Here is an 18,422-nt window from a genome sequence, read left to right as displayed (position 1 = left end):
TGCAACGTAGCAGCTGCCCTACCAAATTCTTATAAAATTCACAAAAGCCTAGATTTAACAATCTAGTTTTCCACTATGGCATCTCTTTTAAGGTAAAGTTATGAAAAAAGAATTTAGGTTGATTATACTAAGGATAAATTCTATGTTCTTAAAAAGAGAATATTTTGGAAGTTCCTATCCTAGTAATTGACAAAAGTTAAGAAATTCAACATTAATCTTCAGACATAGATGGGCTGCCTACGCTTCTTAAGGTGCTTTAATAATTAATATTCATATGGATCTTACCAATCATCTTATGGGCTACATAAGCTTTGTTTAAAAGTCCATATAATCAATGGGAACTCTCAACTTAAGGCCATAATTCTGCCTTCAGACATTTTAATATTTTAAAATATTATATCCAAAGCTTATGGACTAATTTCAGAGTTGCAGCTAACAGGAACATTTGGCAGAGAGCTGTTTCAGCAAGTTGTGTCTAAGAACGGGGTAGAGTACCCAGGGCAAGCCACTGTAACAGATTCTTCTGGCAGAAACTTTTCCCTGGGACCACTGGACATGGCCTACTCAAGTGGTCTACACTTTCAGTCTGATGGATTCTCCATAGGAGAATAAATGGTGTTTGTCCAAAATTTTTTATCAAGGTTTGTTCATTTGTATTTAAGAATGGTTAAGTATTGCTCAGTGTCACGAGTCCTTGTGGAGGTTTCAAGAGGTGGAAGGACACTAACAGAGCTTGCAAGCAACACAGGGTGGACACCACTTCTGCCTAGACTGCATCTCTGGCCACAAAAAGGTGGGTTTCCCTAATATCCCCAATGTGCTGCTACTACTCCCTTTTGGTCTTCAAGTACCCCCTCAACTACCACTACATACATATGCCTACCTGTTGCTCACAAGATATTAACTCCATACGGCAAGGCTGATGGGTAAGAACTCTGCAGGTTTTGAATATGCATTCAAACAGCTTTTAACCAACAAAATACCCCTAAAACTATTCAAAACACACCAGTCCCACTAAGAAGAAATACAAATTTTAGGTTCCTAGGCCAAGCCATTTTTGACTTATAAGTAGCCCCCCTCACCCCGCCCCCAAAAAAGTGTTCAGTTAGTGATTTCACCACAATTTTTCTATTTAACACTCTGTCCAAGTCATCTAAACCCTCCAGAATAATTCTGCCCTGGCACAAGATTATGTCTTTGATATCTGAAGTGGACTGGTTTAGTTTTGGTGACGACAGAGGTAGTTCACACTTGATCTTAAAATAAAAAGAGACCTTGTTCCAACCTAGGACTATGAAGAGACTAGTCTCTCTCCATAATGCAGTACCTTGTGTGCCTCAATCCTGTAAATGTCGCTACCTCCATTTTTCCTTCAATCATTTCTGGAGGATGAACATTGAGTTCAAGCGGAATTCTTAGCTGAAACATTTTAAGTGCCATATACACTGCCGGAAGAGTTTTAAACCGCTCTGCTGGATTACGGGAGAACTCCACAAAGGCTCTGTTTCAAAAACAAAACAAACAAACAAATCCTTGAAGCAGGTACGTTATTTGAGTAAAAAGTGGATCTGTTCTTCTCCTGGCCCACTTCTGAGCAGGTAAGAGAAATGCAAAAATGTTTGTAGTCTCACAGCCACTGCTTAATCTGTCCTATGTAGCTTTAGAACATTTTTACATACGATCATGGCTATAATGAAATTATTCTAGTATGCTCAAGATTACTGCATACTGCAGACATAGCAATATAAATAGGAAGAGTTTTGGGAAGATACAACAGAATTAATCATGAAGATGTTGAAATCTGAAGAAGGCAGAGAAAAGCAATGCTACCAAGATTCTCAAACACTGGCAGCCTTTTTACACAAAAGAAGAAAATGACAACAGTAGGTAAAAAGACTGGTTTCTCTACTACTAGCTGATAAACGTACTCAGCCTCAAGCCTGCTTCTCTCACTCTGCCCAACATTTGATTTTCAGCGTACACATCTCCTCAACTACTTATACAGATCACATCACAAGAGAGATCACTAAATGTTGCAGACAGATCACAGGGTAACAAAAGCAGTGACATGATTTTTAAATTAATCTCCACTCATTACTTCATAATTAGGACTTATATAAAATAATACATTTTTACTTACCTTGTTCCATCATATGCAATGGATTTTACTTGACCACACTGTCTAAAGAGTGACTGCAGCTGTTTATAGTATAGGAAACCATAGGGAGGAATGTTCTTCAACTGTCACAAAAAATAAAGTTAATATTGGCACAGTTCAAAAAAAATTTAATGGATTATGCATTTAACCACAGCCTTGGAGTATTTGCCTTCTCTAATATTCAAAAGAGATGTAATATTTATATCTGTAGTAAATGCCATCAAAATTCTGATGTTATTTTGAATACAGGTAGATTTTGTATCTAACAATTTATTTTTAAAAATAGGTACCCCAAAGTTCCAAGAATTTGTGATTAATGATGCCCTGCTTCCTCCAAAGTAATAGCATAACATAAGTATTTTAAATAGACCTAACCACAGAAAACCAAAAGGAATAGTTTAACTTCAGTGTAAAATGTGTTAAACACATAAGTACTTCTGCATCAAGCTAAGACTATAACCCCTGAAAGTTTTAAACTATGCATACAATTTTTTTTAAGTGACCTATCAGTGGCTTGGTTTGACCTCACACCTCTCCTTTTTTCTTTTATATTTGTTTTGCAAAATATGTACATTGAAATACCTATGACCTTCTCTCACCAAAAAAAACCAGAAGACCCACTTTGATCAGGAAGCAGAACTTAAGATTCATTTGCACAGTACACTGGTATTACTCCAGCCAAGCTACTTAACGTTAATTCCATCCTCTCTCTTTGTATTGGAAGGAAGATGGAATTCATGTCTTCCTTGCTCTCCTTATGACTGTGCCCAGTGTGCAGGCTATCATAAACTGAGGATATCAATGGAATTCCATTATCTCCTAAGATTTTCCATATGAGTTAGTATTCCTGATAAATCAAAATAGTCCATGAATAAGTCATCATATGTGACCAAGACAGTGAAAGAAGGGGTTGCGTGCAATAAGAAATTCCAGCACTTCTAGATCCAAGCTGACAAAAAATTGGGCTATGAGCAAAATCAGAAAAGTTACATTCAGGTAAAAATAACAGTCTCTCAGACTACACTGAAAGCTTGTCTCTATTCCATGAATTTGCTGAATGGGTCAATTCTTTGGTGGCTAAGCAGCAAAGCATGTGGAAATTCATTCATGTGTACACTGTTGCGCATCTTGCTCTTCCCTCAAAATCTAGTCTGTGGTTTGCGTTTAGCAATTTTTACCCTCTTTGAGGCACATCAGGCTGGAGGTCTGTCTTCTTTAAGGCACAAATAAGCACACAATTTCACAGTTTCACTTTTTTATTAAGATAATAGCAATGCATGGTGACAAGTATATATCTGTCCTAGTATCTATGTATTTATGAACCATTTTTACAGTTTATTGCAGCCATTTCATATTGGCATTTGTTCATTGGACAATGTAAACAAGACTTAGAACAGAAAAATGCCTGGAGTGCAGCACTTATAAGTAATCCTAAAGTAAAAGATAGGTGTGTGATGCGTGTGCAATGAGGAGAGATTACTGAATAGTAATATTTAAATTATAGACTCCAAGGGTTTATTTTATAAATACCTACTAACAAGTACCCTGGATAGTCATATCACATGTTTTAAACCTATATCAAAGTGAGTGCTGGTTGGTCACAGGAGACCAACATTCAAATGCTAAGAACCAGTCCTTAACAGGAATTCTTTCAAAACAGTCCACCCACACAGCAGGTATTAAAACTGGGAGGCTGAAAGAGGGGAGAAGTCCTTCTGTATAAAGATCAAAGCACAGACAATTATCCCTCTTCTGTTGCAAGAGAGAATGAAACTTCAAAATATCACCCTCAACACTGAAATCTCACGTAATTAAAATACACAGTAGATTACTCATTGCCTTAACATACCATTACAACGGTTTTAGAATCTCTGCCAGCCAGTTCCTTCACAGCAATTTCTTCATCACATTGTCCAAAAGTAAAATAGTTTGGGTAGAAAGCACCTGCCATTACAACCTGAAATAAAGGCAATATTTTGCTAAAATGCAACACATTGTATTTAGTTCCTCTCGATGGGTCATATTTGCCTTTCAATGCAATTATAGAACAACTACATTAATGAAAGCTCTGGTGTGTGGCTAGCCCCCCTCTATGGGAACTATTGTAAAATATAACATTTCCGTTTAAAATTACAAGGCACAGATTCCTAAAGAATGATTTCATAAAAAGGGATTCCCTTCTAGAATAATTTCAATATTTTATTTAAATAGGTACATACGATCTGGTCAAATTATGAAAATCCATTGGCATGGTGGGCAATGCCCTGTGTCTCAATCACCACATAAAATATTCTTGACTTTCACAGTCGTCATGAAATAACTACATGAACAGGGTTCTGTAGAGTACATAAGACTCACTCACTTTACACTAACAATATTCACATTAGACCTCAAAGCGTTTGACGGCACAGACCTGAATTAAAATTTCACTGAAGACTCAATAAGGGGTTGTCTTTCACATCACCAATAACTATCTGAAAATAAGCTCACTCCCTATCAGCCCAGAGCCAATTTCGCTTGACAAAGAACTGAAGAGGTTATCTGCACAAAATTTGGAAGTGATCCAATTTTTTCAGTAACTACAGAGCCAATGAAGGTCCAAATGTGTCATCCCACACAGGAGTAATGCAACCCACTCCTGGACCTTTTAATTTGCTAAAATTTTTATTTTTATTCTCTACCCCGAGAGTGTCCTTCCAAACTAGTTTATTTTTATGATTTAAAGATTAATTTGGACAGGTCACAGCAAAATGACATCTAATCAGGTTTTATTTTGATAAACTGTCAGAAGTGAAGGGATAGCCACAGAGCCACTGATCCATAAACAACAGTAACATGAATTGTATCTCTATTTTCTACACTAACAAACCAAAAAACATTTGATGATCCCACATGAACTGGGATATAAAACTAAAGGGAGAAAAATTAAATTCAAACACATGATGGACACTTGTTTGCATTCAAGTGTAAAAAGCTTGCTCCAAAGAGTTTAGAAACAAGTACAACAGATTCTGCTTAATAGCAATCCTGATATTAGCAACTTCCAGTTAATGACAATATGTAGCTAAGAATCAATCCCATCCCATTAACATCAACGTTAACAGGACTAGGATATAAGCAATGGCATGGTGATTATTAGCAACTTTTACTTCTGGGGAAATTCCCCCCGCCTCAGAATTTCTGTGCTTCCCTGCAAAAAATGTCAGGGAAGCAAAGGGTGATAGGGCGGGGGGGTTACCCTGGACTGCCCCCCCAAACAGAGGTGAGGCATGGAGGGGAACATGGGGTTATGTGCCACTGCCACCGCCCCCCTTCATTTCTGCAAGTGTAGAGCTACCCAGCTTAAGGAGGATGCATCTCAGCTCTGCTGACTCTGCAGCTGAATGTCGCCTCCTGGGTCCTAGTGCCAATCGTGCTCCCCTTCTGTGTGCTTGGTGCTTTCCTGTTCTCTGTGCAACAGCGCGTGCTCGCAATGGAGCTAGGTAAATGAGGGAAGGGGCGTGTCAAACATACAGCTAAGGGTAGCATAAAATCCCTCCTTACCTATAAAGGGTTAAGAAGCTCAGATAACCTGGTTGGCACCTGACCAAAAGGACCAAAAAGGGGAGAAGATACTTTCAAATCTGTGGGGTAAGGCTTTTGTTTTGTGTTCCTTTGTTCTCTCGGAGTCAGCAAGGAACCAGGGCAGGGAAAATACATCTCCCTAAGCCATATCTGAATTAAACATCTAATATTACTATTTCTGCAAGTAATAGTGAGGAAATGCGTTAGATTTATCTTTTGTTGTGGCTTGTGAATTTTCCCTATGCTAAGAGGGAGGTTTATCCCTGTTTTTGTAACTTTAAAGTTTTGCCTGGAGGGGAAATCCTCTGTGTTTTGAATCTTTTTGTTATCCTGTAAAGTTATCTTCTATCCTAGATTCATAGATTCTAGGACTGGAAGGAACCTCGAGGGGTCATTGAGTCCAGTCCCCTGCCATCATGGCAGGACCAAATACTGTAGACCATCCCGGATAGACATTTATCTAACCTACTCTTAAATATCTCAGTTTATTCCAGTGTTTAACCACCCTGACAGTTAGGAACTTTTTCCTAATGTTCAACCTAAACCTCCCTTGCTGCAGTTTAAGCCCATTGCTTCTTGTTCTATCCTTAGAGGCTAAGGTGAACAAGTTTTCTCCCTCCTCCTTATGACACCCTGTTAGATACCTGAAAACTGCTATCATGTCCCCTCTCAGTCTTCTCTTTTCCAAACTAAACAAACCCAATTCTTTCAGCCTTCCTTCATAGGTCATGTTCGCAAGACCTTTAATCATTCTTGTTGCTCTTCTCTGGACCCTCTCCAATCTTTACAAATCCATGCTGGTTATTCCCTATCACCATACCACCTTCCAAGTGTTTGCAGATGATTTCCTTAATTATTTGCTCCATTATCTTCCCTGGCACAGAAGTTAAACTATCTGGTCTGTAGTTTCCTGGGTTGTTTTTATTTCCCTTTTTATAGATGGGCACTATATTTGCCCTTTTCCAGTCTTCTGGGATCTCTCCCATCTCCCATGATTTTCCAAAGATAATAGCTAGAGGCTCAGATACCTCCTCTATTAGCTCCTTGAGTATTCTAGGATGCATTTCATCAGGCCCTGGTGACTTGCCGGCATCTAACTTTTCTAAGTGATTTTTAACTTGTTCTTTTTTTATCCTGATTTTACAGAGGTGATTATTTTATTTTTTTTAATAAATTCTTATTTTAAGACCCCGATTTATTTTTCATTGTTCTTAAGATCCAAGGGTTTGGGTCTGTGTTCACATGTACCAATTGGTGAGGATATTATTCTCAAGCCTTGCCCAGGAAAGGGGGTGTAGGGCTTGGGGGAATAATTTGGGGGAATAGGACTCCAAGTGGTCCTTTTCCTGATTCTTTGTCCAAATCACTTGGTGGTGGCAGCATACTCTTCAAGGAAAGGTGAAATTTGTGCCTTGGGAAAGTTTTTAACCTAAGCTGGTAAAAATAAGCTTAGGGGGTCTTTCATGTGGGTCCCCACATCTGTACCCCAGAGTTCAGAGTGGGGAAGAAACCCTGACGGGGTGAGGGGAAGAGGCACTGGGGACGGAAGAGGGGGTGGACTAGAGCAGGGGGAGGGAAATGTGGGGGGAAGGGGAGGAGGATGGGGCATGGGGCAGTAGGAGATGGGAATGAGATGGAGAAGAAAAGGAGATAGGGAAATCACAGGGAGAAGTGGGAGCCCGGCATGCAGCATTCCCCGGCAGCAGTTACGACTCCCCCATTAGACAGGCCCTACCCCGACGAATCCCTCACCCCCAGACTCCGACCCCACTGAACCCCAGCCAGCTGCACCTGGACCTTCACCCCATCAAGCCCCACTCCCCCAGCACCTGGAACCCCCCCCCACTAAAACTCTCCACACCCAAACCCCCTGCCGAGCCCCCCTCTTCCCACACTCAGACCCCCCCCACTGAGCCCCAACCATCTTCACCTGGATCCCCTGCAGAGTCCCATTGCCCCTGCACCCCCCAATGAGCCCCTGTGCATCCAGCTCTCCCACTGAGCCACCTGCACACAGAAACCTCTCACCCCACACCTAGATCTCCACACACTAAGCCCCTCCACACTTGGATCCTGCCGGGCTGAGTCTGCCCACTAAGACCTGGTGCGCCTGGCACAGAGCTCTGGGGTGTTTCTGGGGCAGGCCCGGCCCTTGCACTGTGTCAGGGTCTGGTGCAACTTCACAGCTGAGTCCCTGTACCCAGGCAGGTGGGGGCTTCAGGGTGATCTCCCACCTCAGTGCAGCCAGTGGCCTATGCTCCCCACTGCCATGTGGGAGACACATTTATTTGACAAATAAAATTTGCAGAATTTTAAAAATATTGTATACATAATTTTTAGGTGCAGAATTCCCTCAAGAATAAACTTTTTTGGAAGAAAGGCGCTACCTGCAGGCAGGTTTGTGAGTCTGCAGCCCCAGAAGGAAGCAATGGGATGTGCAGAGACCTCCTGCAGGCAGGTTTGCAAGGCTGCAGCTAAGGAAGAAGTGCTGGGACATGCCTTCTCTAGCTGCAGCCCTGCAAAACTTGCCTGCAGCCAGTGATCACCTTGCTGCCCTTCCTTCTGGGGCTGCAGCCCAACAAACCTGGCTGTACATATGGAACACTCAGGAGATAAGGGGCTCTGGGCTGGGAGGGCAGAGCTAGGGCAGAGCAGTATCAGGGAGAGGGGCTGCAGCCCGAATGCCGGAGCTGCACCACACATCTCCTTCCATCTTCCACACTGTGCTCTGTGGTGGGACTGCACACAGGGAAGGAAGCACAGGGAGGGGTATAGGCATGCAGCTTTGTGGGACCCATTGTCCCCACTTCCCAAAGAAAGCCCCAGCATCTGGGCTGCAACCCTGCCCCACACCTCAGGTGCTGCCTTCCCTGCAGGCAGGTTTGCAGAGCTGCAGCCAGGGAAAGCACCTCCCAGCGCTTCCTTGCCTGGTTGCAGCCTCACAAACCTGACTTCTGCTTATTAGCAACTGCCAGATAACTTTTTGCTGGCATAAATTATTGTACTGTAAATTAAAGGATTGCCACTCCAAAAGAAAAATCAAGAAACCAGCTATGTATATTAATCCTCCTACCTGCAAAATGAAGCGCTGTTTGTACATATACTCCTGATCCAGAACAGGTGGTTGAGTATTAATATACATGTTGAATGGTTTTATTCGATTCTTCAGCTCTTCAAACAATTCAGCCACCTGAAATTTTAATTCTAAGTAAGGCTAAACAGATTAAAACCATTTACAAACACAAATAAGAAATATATAAACCTGCAATAGAAATTGTCAGTCAAAATGGGGAAGCTCCTATCCATGTTTGTAGGAACCACAGGCATCAATTTCATACAATATATTATTGTTGACTAATATACACTGTCTAGCACATTAATATATAACATGTATTATATATATATATATATATATATATATATATATATACACATATGTATATATACACACACACACACACATACCCCTCTACCCCGATATAATGTGACCCAATATAACACGAATTCGGATATAATGCGGTAAAGCAGTGCTCCTGGGTGGCGGGGCTGCGCACTCCGGCGGATCAAAGCAACTTCAATATTACACGGTTTCACCTATAACGCAGTAAGATTTTTTGGCTCCCGAGGACAGTGTTATATCGGGGTAGAGGTGTATATAGTGCAAATAAGCACCGATAGCATTAAGCACAAATATTCTAAAAGTGATATAGCTTAAACTGGCCTATATCATAATCTTGTTCACTTATGCTAAATATCCCATACCAACTTGCATTTGCTGAAGTAAGCATCTGGCACAAGCAGATAGGAAACTTGCCAAAATCAAGATACATTTCATTCTCTGCCTTAGTACCAGATAGGGATATAACTTCCTGGACCCGTACCTGGAAAGCTAGTATTCAAAACAAAGATAAGGAAGGAACAGAACAACAAAGTAGAGAACTTGGACAAACTGATGGTTGGATTTTAGGGACATGTAAAGAGAGATGTAATCTGTAAAAATCATCATATAAATAGTACCAGCTGAACCGTGTACCTTGAGGAGCACACCTTCTGCATAAAGTGAATGTAACATAGCTGCATGGGACTGTTCTTCGGAGACTGGAATCGTATAGAATTTTTTCCAGTACCATATTACTGAACCTGACTGACATTGGTTATTTGGGCTCTTGAGTACATTACATAACAAACCAAACTGTGGTCAAGCAATTGACTATACAATTTATCAACACTATTCTATAAAAGAAATATTTCTTCAGACCAGCTTAATATCTCTACTCCTAAAAAGGCTGGTTAAGAGATTTGACCATCTGGCCCCAGGGGGAAAAGCATGGGGTTCCATCTCCCCGATTAACAGCTCCAGATCCATCCTCCAAGAGAGCTCTCTATAATGCAAAATTACCTACCTGAAAAGTACATCATGCATTGAGCACAGAAATAGAGGAAGAAGAGATGAAATAACCTTTGACACAAAGGTTTTTGTGCTCTCTGAAGAAAATGTTTTATGTAATGGTGAGAGGCCAGCCTGAATTTCCTTCTGTTATCCAGGACACTTGCCAACACAAAGGTGTGCATCTTCAGGGAGCTGTGGCAGTGATCAAGCACACAGCATCCTGAACTCAGCCAACAACCCCATCTAACTTTGTCTTAAGGGATAGCCTGTCTCTGTAGCTATAACAGTGGGCAAACTTTCAGCTTTTCGCAGAGTATGTTCTGTTAAGCTTTCTGTGAAGCTAGAAGACGGCTCATCACTTTCCCGTAGCCCCTGCAACTCTAAGTGAGCTTGGGTCCACCAAATAAGAGGCATGTCTTACCTGTGCAACAATGCACACTTAATGTCTTCCCCACCCAATTGCTTTCTGAGGGAAGCAACTGTGGAAATGCTGTCCAGCTGGACTATAATATAGTAGCCAATCAGGCATTCCTTCTGAACTAACAGTGCCCATCACACAGCATAAAGTTCCAGGAAACTGATACTCCTGTGGATTTTTTCTTTGACAACAACCCTGATCAGAAGCCCAATCAAGATGGCTGCCTTGATAAACCCACATTCCTGGATAGGACAGTTAAAAATTGCAATCTGAAAAGTTAACCAGTTTACTTTTTGGAGGTATGGCAGCACCCTGTGGGAGGATGCTGAAGTGGCTGGGCACACTGGACTTGTTAACCATTATGTCAACATGAACTTCTCTAGGGCTCATATGCAGTCTGGCCAAAACGATGACATTAAACCATCTTTCCTAGAAGGAATTCCTGTGCAAGACACAAGCTCTTCCTGATCTTCAGCTGAAGATAATCTGTTGTCATCTCATCACATATTGTAATACCTTCCTCTTGGTATTGTGTTCATTATATAATTAAAATTTTCTAAAGTGTTTAGTAACAACATACTCTTCCCCTTTCACACAATTTTATCCAGGTGGATTCTTATTTTTTGTTCAATATCTCTGCAATTTCTACCATTAAATACAGAGTCACCCAGATGTCATCTCCATTATAGGTAGGACTGGCAGCATTGCTTATAGTTAAGGTTACTTTGCACTCTAAGGCCCTGTTTTCAGTCACTTACTTTAGCAAATTTATAAGTATTCAGGCTGAAACTGGCTGAAATTTTTTTCCTACAAAATTTCAACAAAAATAGTTCAGCAATTCCCAGGAACAAAGTTTTGGGGAAAACGTATTTTGGCCAATTCTTAATTAAAAAAAAATACCTTACAATCATTTTAATGAGAATCTCTAGTGCCTCCATTCTTTGGAACAGGAACTTGAATACTGGTAGGTGAAAATCCACTCACATATGGCTGAATTATAACCCTTTGAAAAATCACCATTTGCACAAGCCAGAAAAATTCTCTGAAGATTCCATCAGCACTTATGTTGCAGCACCTGAGCAGGACTTTCACTTACTCCTCCAAGTTGCTGGGAGTTGCTGCAGCACCAGACATTGGAACTGAAAGCAGGGACTCTTCTGTGCTCTCAATGCTCCCTACCCAGGTAGCATAGAGGACGAAGAGGAAGCACTGGAATGTGTTACCTAGGAAGGTGGTAGAATCTCCATCCTTAGTGGTTTTTAAGGCCCAGCTTGACAAAGCCCTGGCTGGGATAATTTAGTTGGGGTTGGTACTGCTTTGAGCAGGGGACTGGACTAGATGAGCTCCTGAGGTCTCTTCCAACCCTAATATTCTATGATTCTTCTGGTACACCGCTACCTCGATAGAACGCGACCCGATATAACATGAATTCAGATATAACACGGTAAAGCAGTACTCCAGGGGGGCGGGGCTGTGCACTCCAGTGGATCAAAGCAAGTTCAATATAACGCGGTTTCACCTATAATGTGGTAAGATTTTTTGGCTCCCAAGGACAGCGTTATATCGAGGTAGAGGTGTATCTAAAAATAGCTGTGAAACCTACTGGCAAACTGTGTCATCAACCTTTAGTTGCCGATCCATATAGAAAATAATAGTCTTAACAGCACCACTGATTCAATTAGCCCACATGATGGAAGTTTGAGGTACGGATACAAATATTCCAACCCTGTTAATTGCCCAAGTGTGAGAGTTGGGGTATCAATATAGCTCCTTGCAGTGAAACGTCGTTTTTTTCAGTTTGCTTTTTTTTTTTTTTAAATCTAGGAAATGACTTCCAAAAAACTAAGTAAAAGGAAAGCTGAGGTTGCAAAGTTAATTACTCAAAATTAGGAAATGCCAGAAAGATTGTCCATGCAACCTTCATCCCACCCCCCTTTGCATGTGTGCATTATGATAGTACGTGAACATGCAATTAAAAACTATGTTTCCCCACAGGACCCTGGCCTCATTCATTGCATAGGATGGACTGTGTCCTGGGATCAAACTGGGGTTGTGCAGGGAACGAGGCTGCTGTCTTTTGGACTCTAACCTGGTTTGCTGAAGAAAGCAGGGGACAGCAGAAAGGGAAAGAACAGTCTTGTGGTTACGACAGGTGAATGCAGCCCTAGAGAACTGGACTGTATCCCTGCCTCTGTCACAAAGTTCCCATGTGATGCTGGGCAACTCACAAAAACCAATTTCTTCCACAGGAAGCCACTAACTCTGCATTTCTTACTTTGTGGGTACTTAACTGGATACATCTGAGCCCAAATCTGGACAAGTGTTCAACACTCACAGCTGCAACCAAACTCAAGGCGTGCTGTAAGCTGAGCATACGAAGTGCCAGAAAAATGCTAAGTAGTCTGAAAAATCAAGCTCTAGGCATCTCAATTTAAGTATCCAAATTTAAAGCACACTTGACAATTTTGTCCTTAATCTTTGTGTCTCAGTTCCCCAGCTGTTAAATGGGGATGGATGACATCACCTCTTTCAAAGCCATGTTGTAAAGATAACGATGATTTTGAAGCACTCAGATGTTGTGGTGACGAATGCCCTATAAAAGCCTATCAGGAAGTTAATTCTGCATTCAGGGCAGGATTTGGATAGTATGTGCACTAAGGCCTGGTGCCACTCATTGTAAAAGGATAAAAAAATATTGAATTCATTCACTGAGCACCATCCATCCTAAATGCTGAATGAGACAGGAGTTCTGTGGAAAAAACAGTATTTGATCATGTAATTAAAGACTATCATACAATATATGTATAATAATACCAATTTAAAGATTGCACAGGCAAACTTATTTTAGTAAGATGTTGTAATTCAGTAGTTTATAACAAAGTGTGACAGATATGCAAACTAAATAAGTGTACTTTCATTTAACATTCACCACTATTCCTCATGGGATGGCTTACTATGGGAGCTTTCCCTTTTTACATGTTTTTGAACCCCATATTCGTTCAGAAGTGCACTTTGCATGCTGCACTCAAACAGTACTCATGTTATGAACATGCTGTGATGGGACCATGGTGAGAGAGAGAGAGAGAGAGAGAGAGAGAGAGAGAGAGAGAACAAAGCAGTTTCCTAATTAGGAGCCTTGCTACTAGCAAGTGTAAGGGGCAAAGGCATGTTCGGCTAATCAAGGTTATTCAGGAGTTCTAATTATTTTTCACTCAGCATGCCACATTAAGCTTGAAGCACTTCTGTGATAAGCAGTTTCCATTATCCACTGTAGTAATATTAGTAACACAATGCCATATAACTTACCCATTTTAATGCTCATGATACAGTTGTGTTCGTTACATTTGTCCTAATAACTGTTTTTAAATTGCTCCAACTATAGAGTATAACATTATATTGCATTGAAAAGGACTACCCACAAAACTCCAACTCCAGCCAGTGTACTTCAGGTACCTGTATAACAAGTAAATCTTGGGGAAAGAGGTTAAGATGTATATATTTGAGGACCTTTAAATACTTATCAGTTTTACTTCACTTTAAATGTAGTGTCTTCTTGCAAAGATGTACCCAAAAAAGTGCAAGTATAATATCTTAATTCTTTATTTATTTATTTTTTAAAGAGCAGCGGATTCATCCAGAGTCCTAATATATTTAGAAAATTAGGAAAGTGACATACTTGATAAATATCAAACACTGTTGCCCATTTCTACTCACCTCTCTGATTCTCTTGATCTGAATATAATTTGCTCGACCCCAGTCAAGTTCTTCCTGAAGGGCACAGAGAAAATTAATGATATAATGCATACATGGAATATTTGTTACCTGTTTATTTCCATACTGGTTCCCAACTTTTTCTGCAATCTACCACTAATGGGCTCTGACGCTCTCTGCGTAGATATCGGATAAGCAATTCAGAATCACGATAGAAAGCTGCAGAATTAGGCCACACTATTTACATACCCATGTGCTCGTCAGTCATGTATTTCCAAAGGTGTAAAGATTCTAGATATCAATTAGAAACATAGAATCATAGAATATCAGGGTTGGAAGGGACCTCAGGAGGTCACCTAGTCCAACCCCCTGTTCAAAGCAGGACCAATCCCCAACTAAATCAACATAATAACTATGGCACTCGTATACCATAGCAATTGGGGCCATATAAGTACCTTAAATAAACTTACCAGTCCAAACCTTCCACATGACCTCCTTCATAACACACATTGCCCTGGGAAAACAGGATTTCACTTTTTCTGGATGCACAGTTTTAGCAGACATCAGACAGATAGGTCCTGCGGATAATTTGTCCTGGCTACTCACTGGAGCTTCAGTAAATGTACGCTGATGCTCACGATGTATGTAACAATCAGAAAGGTATTGAGAGACGCCAAAATGGCCTCAATCTGTACACATCATGCTCTGTGGTTTTTGATGAGGTCATTAACGGGGAAAAAGTTACCTCTGTGGGTATCACTGACTCTTGCCATGGGGGCAATAAAGGAGTTGTTTTTCAATAGGTAATGAAAGGTATCTTTAGGTTCCTGGGTTCAGAACCACTTCAGGAGCTTGCCGCAAGTCTTTTTTCCCCTTTATTTAGTATCCATCACTCTTTCCTCATGACTTCCTTGAAGGAAGAGTGTAGTGGCATGGTGGAGCTAACTTTGATTTGAGAAAGAAGGAAATTACCTTTAACTTGGGTTTGATTCTCCTTTATCAAGATTAATTTCAATTGTTTCTACACCTCTCTTGGCTATTGTTTCAAACATATGTAGCAGTAATAATTTTGTTTCTTGATCTCTTCCCCTCCCAGTTCTGAATCTGCAAGTTTCCCTTCCTCCAGAGCTTGAGAATGAATAAAGAGTGAAGCATCTTTTGGACAGCCTTTTTGTTGTTGTTGTTGATCCCTTGATTTTTTCTGTTTAAACGTTAGAAGCTATTTATGGGATAAAGCCATTAACTCCATCTCTTGGGGAGGTAAGTGATCATTTCCTTTATGGTGAACAGGCTAGGAGGATTCCCCAGGGCTTTTTTAGAAGATGAGTGAGGGGGTGCTGGATTTCTTGTCTTTAGGGAGCTTGTCCCATTGGAGTTTGGAAGGGAGTTCATGACATACCCCTGTGAAGCTCCTAGAGATGATTCTAGGTGTCTTGCTTTGTTAGGTACCCTGATGGTGGAACTGCGGCTTATCTAAGGTGTGGGAGAGGCCAAGTATGTTTGATGAACTTGGAGTGCCTTTCAATGCCAACATGACTGTCCATGGGCTGGGAGCAGTTTTAGCAGAGCTCACCAGCACTGCTGAAGAAAGGCTTCCTAAACATGGAGTATTTCTTCCACTTTGAATGTGCATTTTACTCTGTACTTTCATTATGGTAGAGAAAGGAGCACAACTGAAAAGGGTGACCAAATGGGAAAAGGGGGGGAAAAAAGGATCAGGACAGGAGTCAAAAAGTGGGCTATATACTACTACTTTGGCAGATGCAAAACCTGCTGACTGTGGACAGTCACTACATTTACACCACCAGACACAGCATGACCGACCCCTAGAGTCATGAATCAGGACCATTTCTGATATCAATTGAGAGAGAGGCACAGCCTATTAATGTTGGATTGGGAGCAAGGTCAGGATCCAGCAAGACTATTTTATAGCTGTAAATAATTCTTTATAAAGCTACACATCATATGCAACACAGTCTGAAAGTTTATAGTGAAATATAATGTAATTCACCATTCATGTTTCTGAATGAATGCTGTACCATCTAACTACTGACAAATTACTCAGCCTGTACTTCCCATTTACAAGTATTTGAAGCTGAAGATTAATGTAGAGACTACTTTGAGGTTTGCTTCCTGTGCTGGAAATATGACACTTCAGTGTCAGTGTCTTCTACCACAGACAAAAAAAAACATTAACTAACCTTGGGATGCCTCAGTTCTCCTCTTCGTCTGCAGGCTTGCCATGCCTAAAATAACAAATAGCTTTTTTAGTTCTCAAGAACATATTGCATTGCCTATCACAACAAATGAATTTAGCACATTTAAAAGTAACAAATATTTTTTCCAAACCTTGCATGGAAAACTGTAGTAGGAAAAAGCAAGTTTATTTTTCCTGCCCTAATTTAAACACTCCAGGATGGTGGTGGTGATTGTGAAATGCTTAGGAACATTAGAGAGAGACTACAAAATTAGAAAATTCACTAACAACAGGGGATTTCAACTATCCCCATATTGACTGGGTACATGTCACCGCATGATGGGACACAGATAAAATTTCTAGACACCGTACATGACAGATTCTTGAAGCAGCTAATCCTGGAACCCCCAAGGGAAGAGGTAATTCTTGATTTAGTCCTAAATGGCACACCGGATCTGGTCCAAGATGTGAATATAGCTAAACAGCTCAGTAATAGTGATCATAATATAATTAAATTTAACATCACTGGAGTGGAGGGGATATCAAAGAAGCCCACCACAGTAGCATTCAACTTCAAAAAGGGGAACTACACAAACACGAGGAAGCTAGTTACTCAAAAATTAAAATGAACAGTCACAAGAGTCAAGTGTCAGAGGGGTAGCTGTGTTAGTCTGGATCTGTAAAAGCAGCAAAGAGTCCTGTGGCACCTTATAGACTAACAGACGTATTGGAGCATGAGCTTTCTTGGTGAATACCCACTTCGTCGGATGCATGTACAAGAGTCACAAGAGTGAAATGCCTGCAAGCTGCATGGAAACTTTTTAAAAACACCATAATAGAGGCTTAAATAAAATGTATACTCCAAATAAATAAAAATAGTGAGAGGACCAAAGAAATGTAATCATAGCTAAACAAGAGAGTAAAAGAGACAGACGCAAAAAGGCATTCTTTAAAAATTGGAAGTCAAATCCTACTGACGACAATAGAAAGGAATAAACCTTGGTAAGTGTAAAAATATAATTAAGCAGGCCAAAAAACAATTTGAAGAGCAACTAGCAAAAGACACAAAAATTAACAGCAAAAATGCCTGCCAAACAATCAGTGGGGCCACTGGCCAACTGAGGTGCTAAAGTGAGACTCAAGGAAGACAAGGCCATTGTGGAAAAGCTAAACCAATTCTTTGCACAGGTCTTTACTGCAGAGGATGCAAGGCAGATTCCCACACCTGAGCTATCCTTTTTAGCTGACAAATCCAAGAAGCTGTCCCAGATTGAGGTGTCAATAGAGGCGGTTTTGGAACAAAATGGTAAATTAAACAGTAATAAGTCACCAGGACTAGATGGTATCTACTCATGAGTTCTGAAGGAACTTAAATATGAAATTGCAAAAAACAACACCCAAGATAAGTAACATCGCTTAAATCAGCCTCTGTACCAGATGACTGGAGGATAGCTAATGTGATGCCAATTTTTAAAAAAAGTCTCCAGTGCCAATCCTGGCAATTACAGGCGACTAAGCCTAACTTTAGTACCAGGAAAACTGGTTGAAACTACAATAAAGAACATAATTATCAGACATATAGATGAACACAATATGTTGGGAAAGAGTCAACATGGCTTGTGTAAAGGCAAATCACACCTCATCAATCGATTAGAATTCTTTGAGGGAGTCAACAAACATGTGGACAAGGGTGATCCAGTGGATATAGTGTACTTGGACTTTCAGAAAGCCTGTAACAAGATCCCTCACCAAAGGCTCTTAAGCAAAGCAGGTAATCATGGGATAAGAGGGACGGTCCTCTCATGGATTAGTAACTGGTTAAAAGCCAGAAAACAAAGGGTAAGAATAAATGGCCAGTTTTCAGAATGGAGAGAGGTTAATAGCAGGGTCCTCCAAGGATCTGGTTTGGAACCGGTGCTGTTCAACATATCCATAAATGATCTGGAAAAAGGGGCAAACAGTGAGGTGGCAACATTTGCAAATG

The 18,422-nt window shown here is 40.7% G+C and overlaps 1 protein-coding gene across 2 annotated transcripts in view; it reads right to left on the bottom strand.

Moving 5' to 3' along the window:
* TDRD9 (tudor domain containing 9) overlaps positions 1 to 18,422 on the bottom strand; it is a 190,906-nt gene that overhangs the window by 43,261 nt on the left and 129,223 nt on the right. For both annotated transcript variants that reach the window (XM_024105141.3, XM_042858224.2), the window contains 6 exons: positions 16,443 to 16,487; positions 14,245 to 14,298; positions 8,796 to 8,912; positions 4,008 to 4,115; positions 2,141 to 2,241; positions 1,328 to 1,501 (listed from right to left, as the gene is read on the bottom strand). In XM_024105141.3, the coding sequence (XP_023960909.3) occupies positions 1,328 to 1,501; positions 2,141 to 2,241; positions 4,008 to 4,115; positions 8,796 to 8,912; positions 14,245 to 14,298; positions 16,443 to 16,487 (599 nt within the window). The remainder of the gene's footprint in view (positions 1 to 1,327; positions 1,502 to 2,140; positions 2,242 to 4,007; positions 4,116 to 8,795; positions 8,913 to 14,244; positions 14,299 to 16,442; positions 16,488 to 18,422) is intronic.

This window comes from Chrysemys picta, chromosome 4, assembly GCF_011386835.1.
Source record: "Chrysemys picta bellii isolate R12L10 chromosome 4, ASM1138683v2, whole genome shotgun sequence".
Classification (NCBI taxonomy): Eukaryota; Metazoa; Chordata; order Testudines; family Emydidae; genus Chrysemys; species Chrysemys picta.
This window is presented reverse-complemented; position numbering and strand designations above follow the sequence as displayed.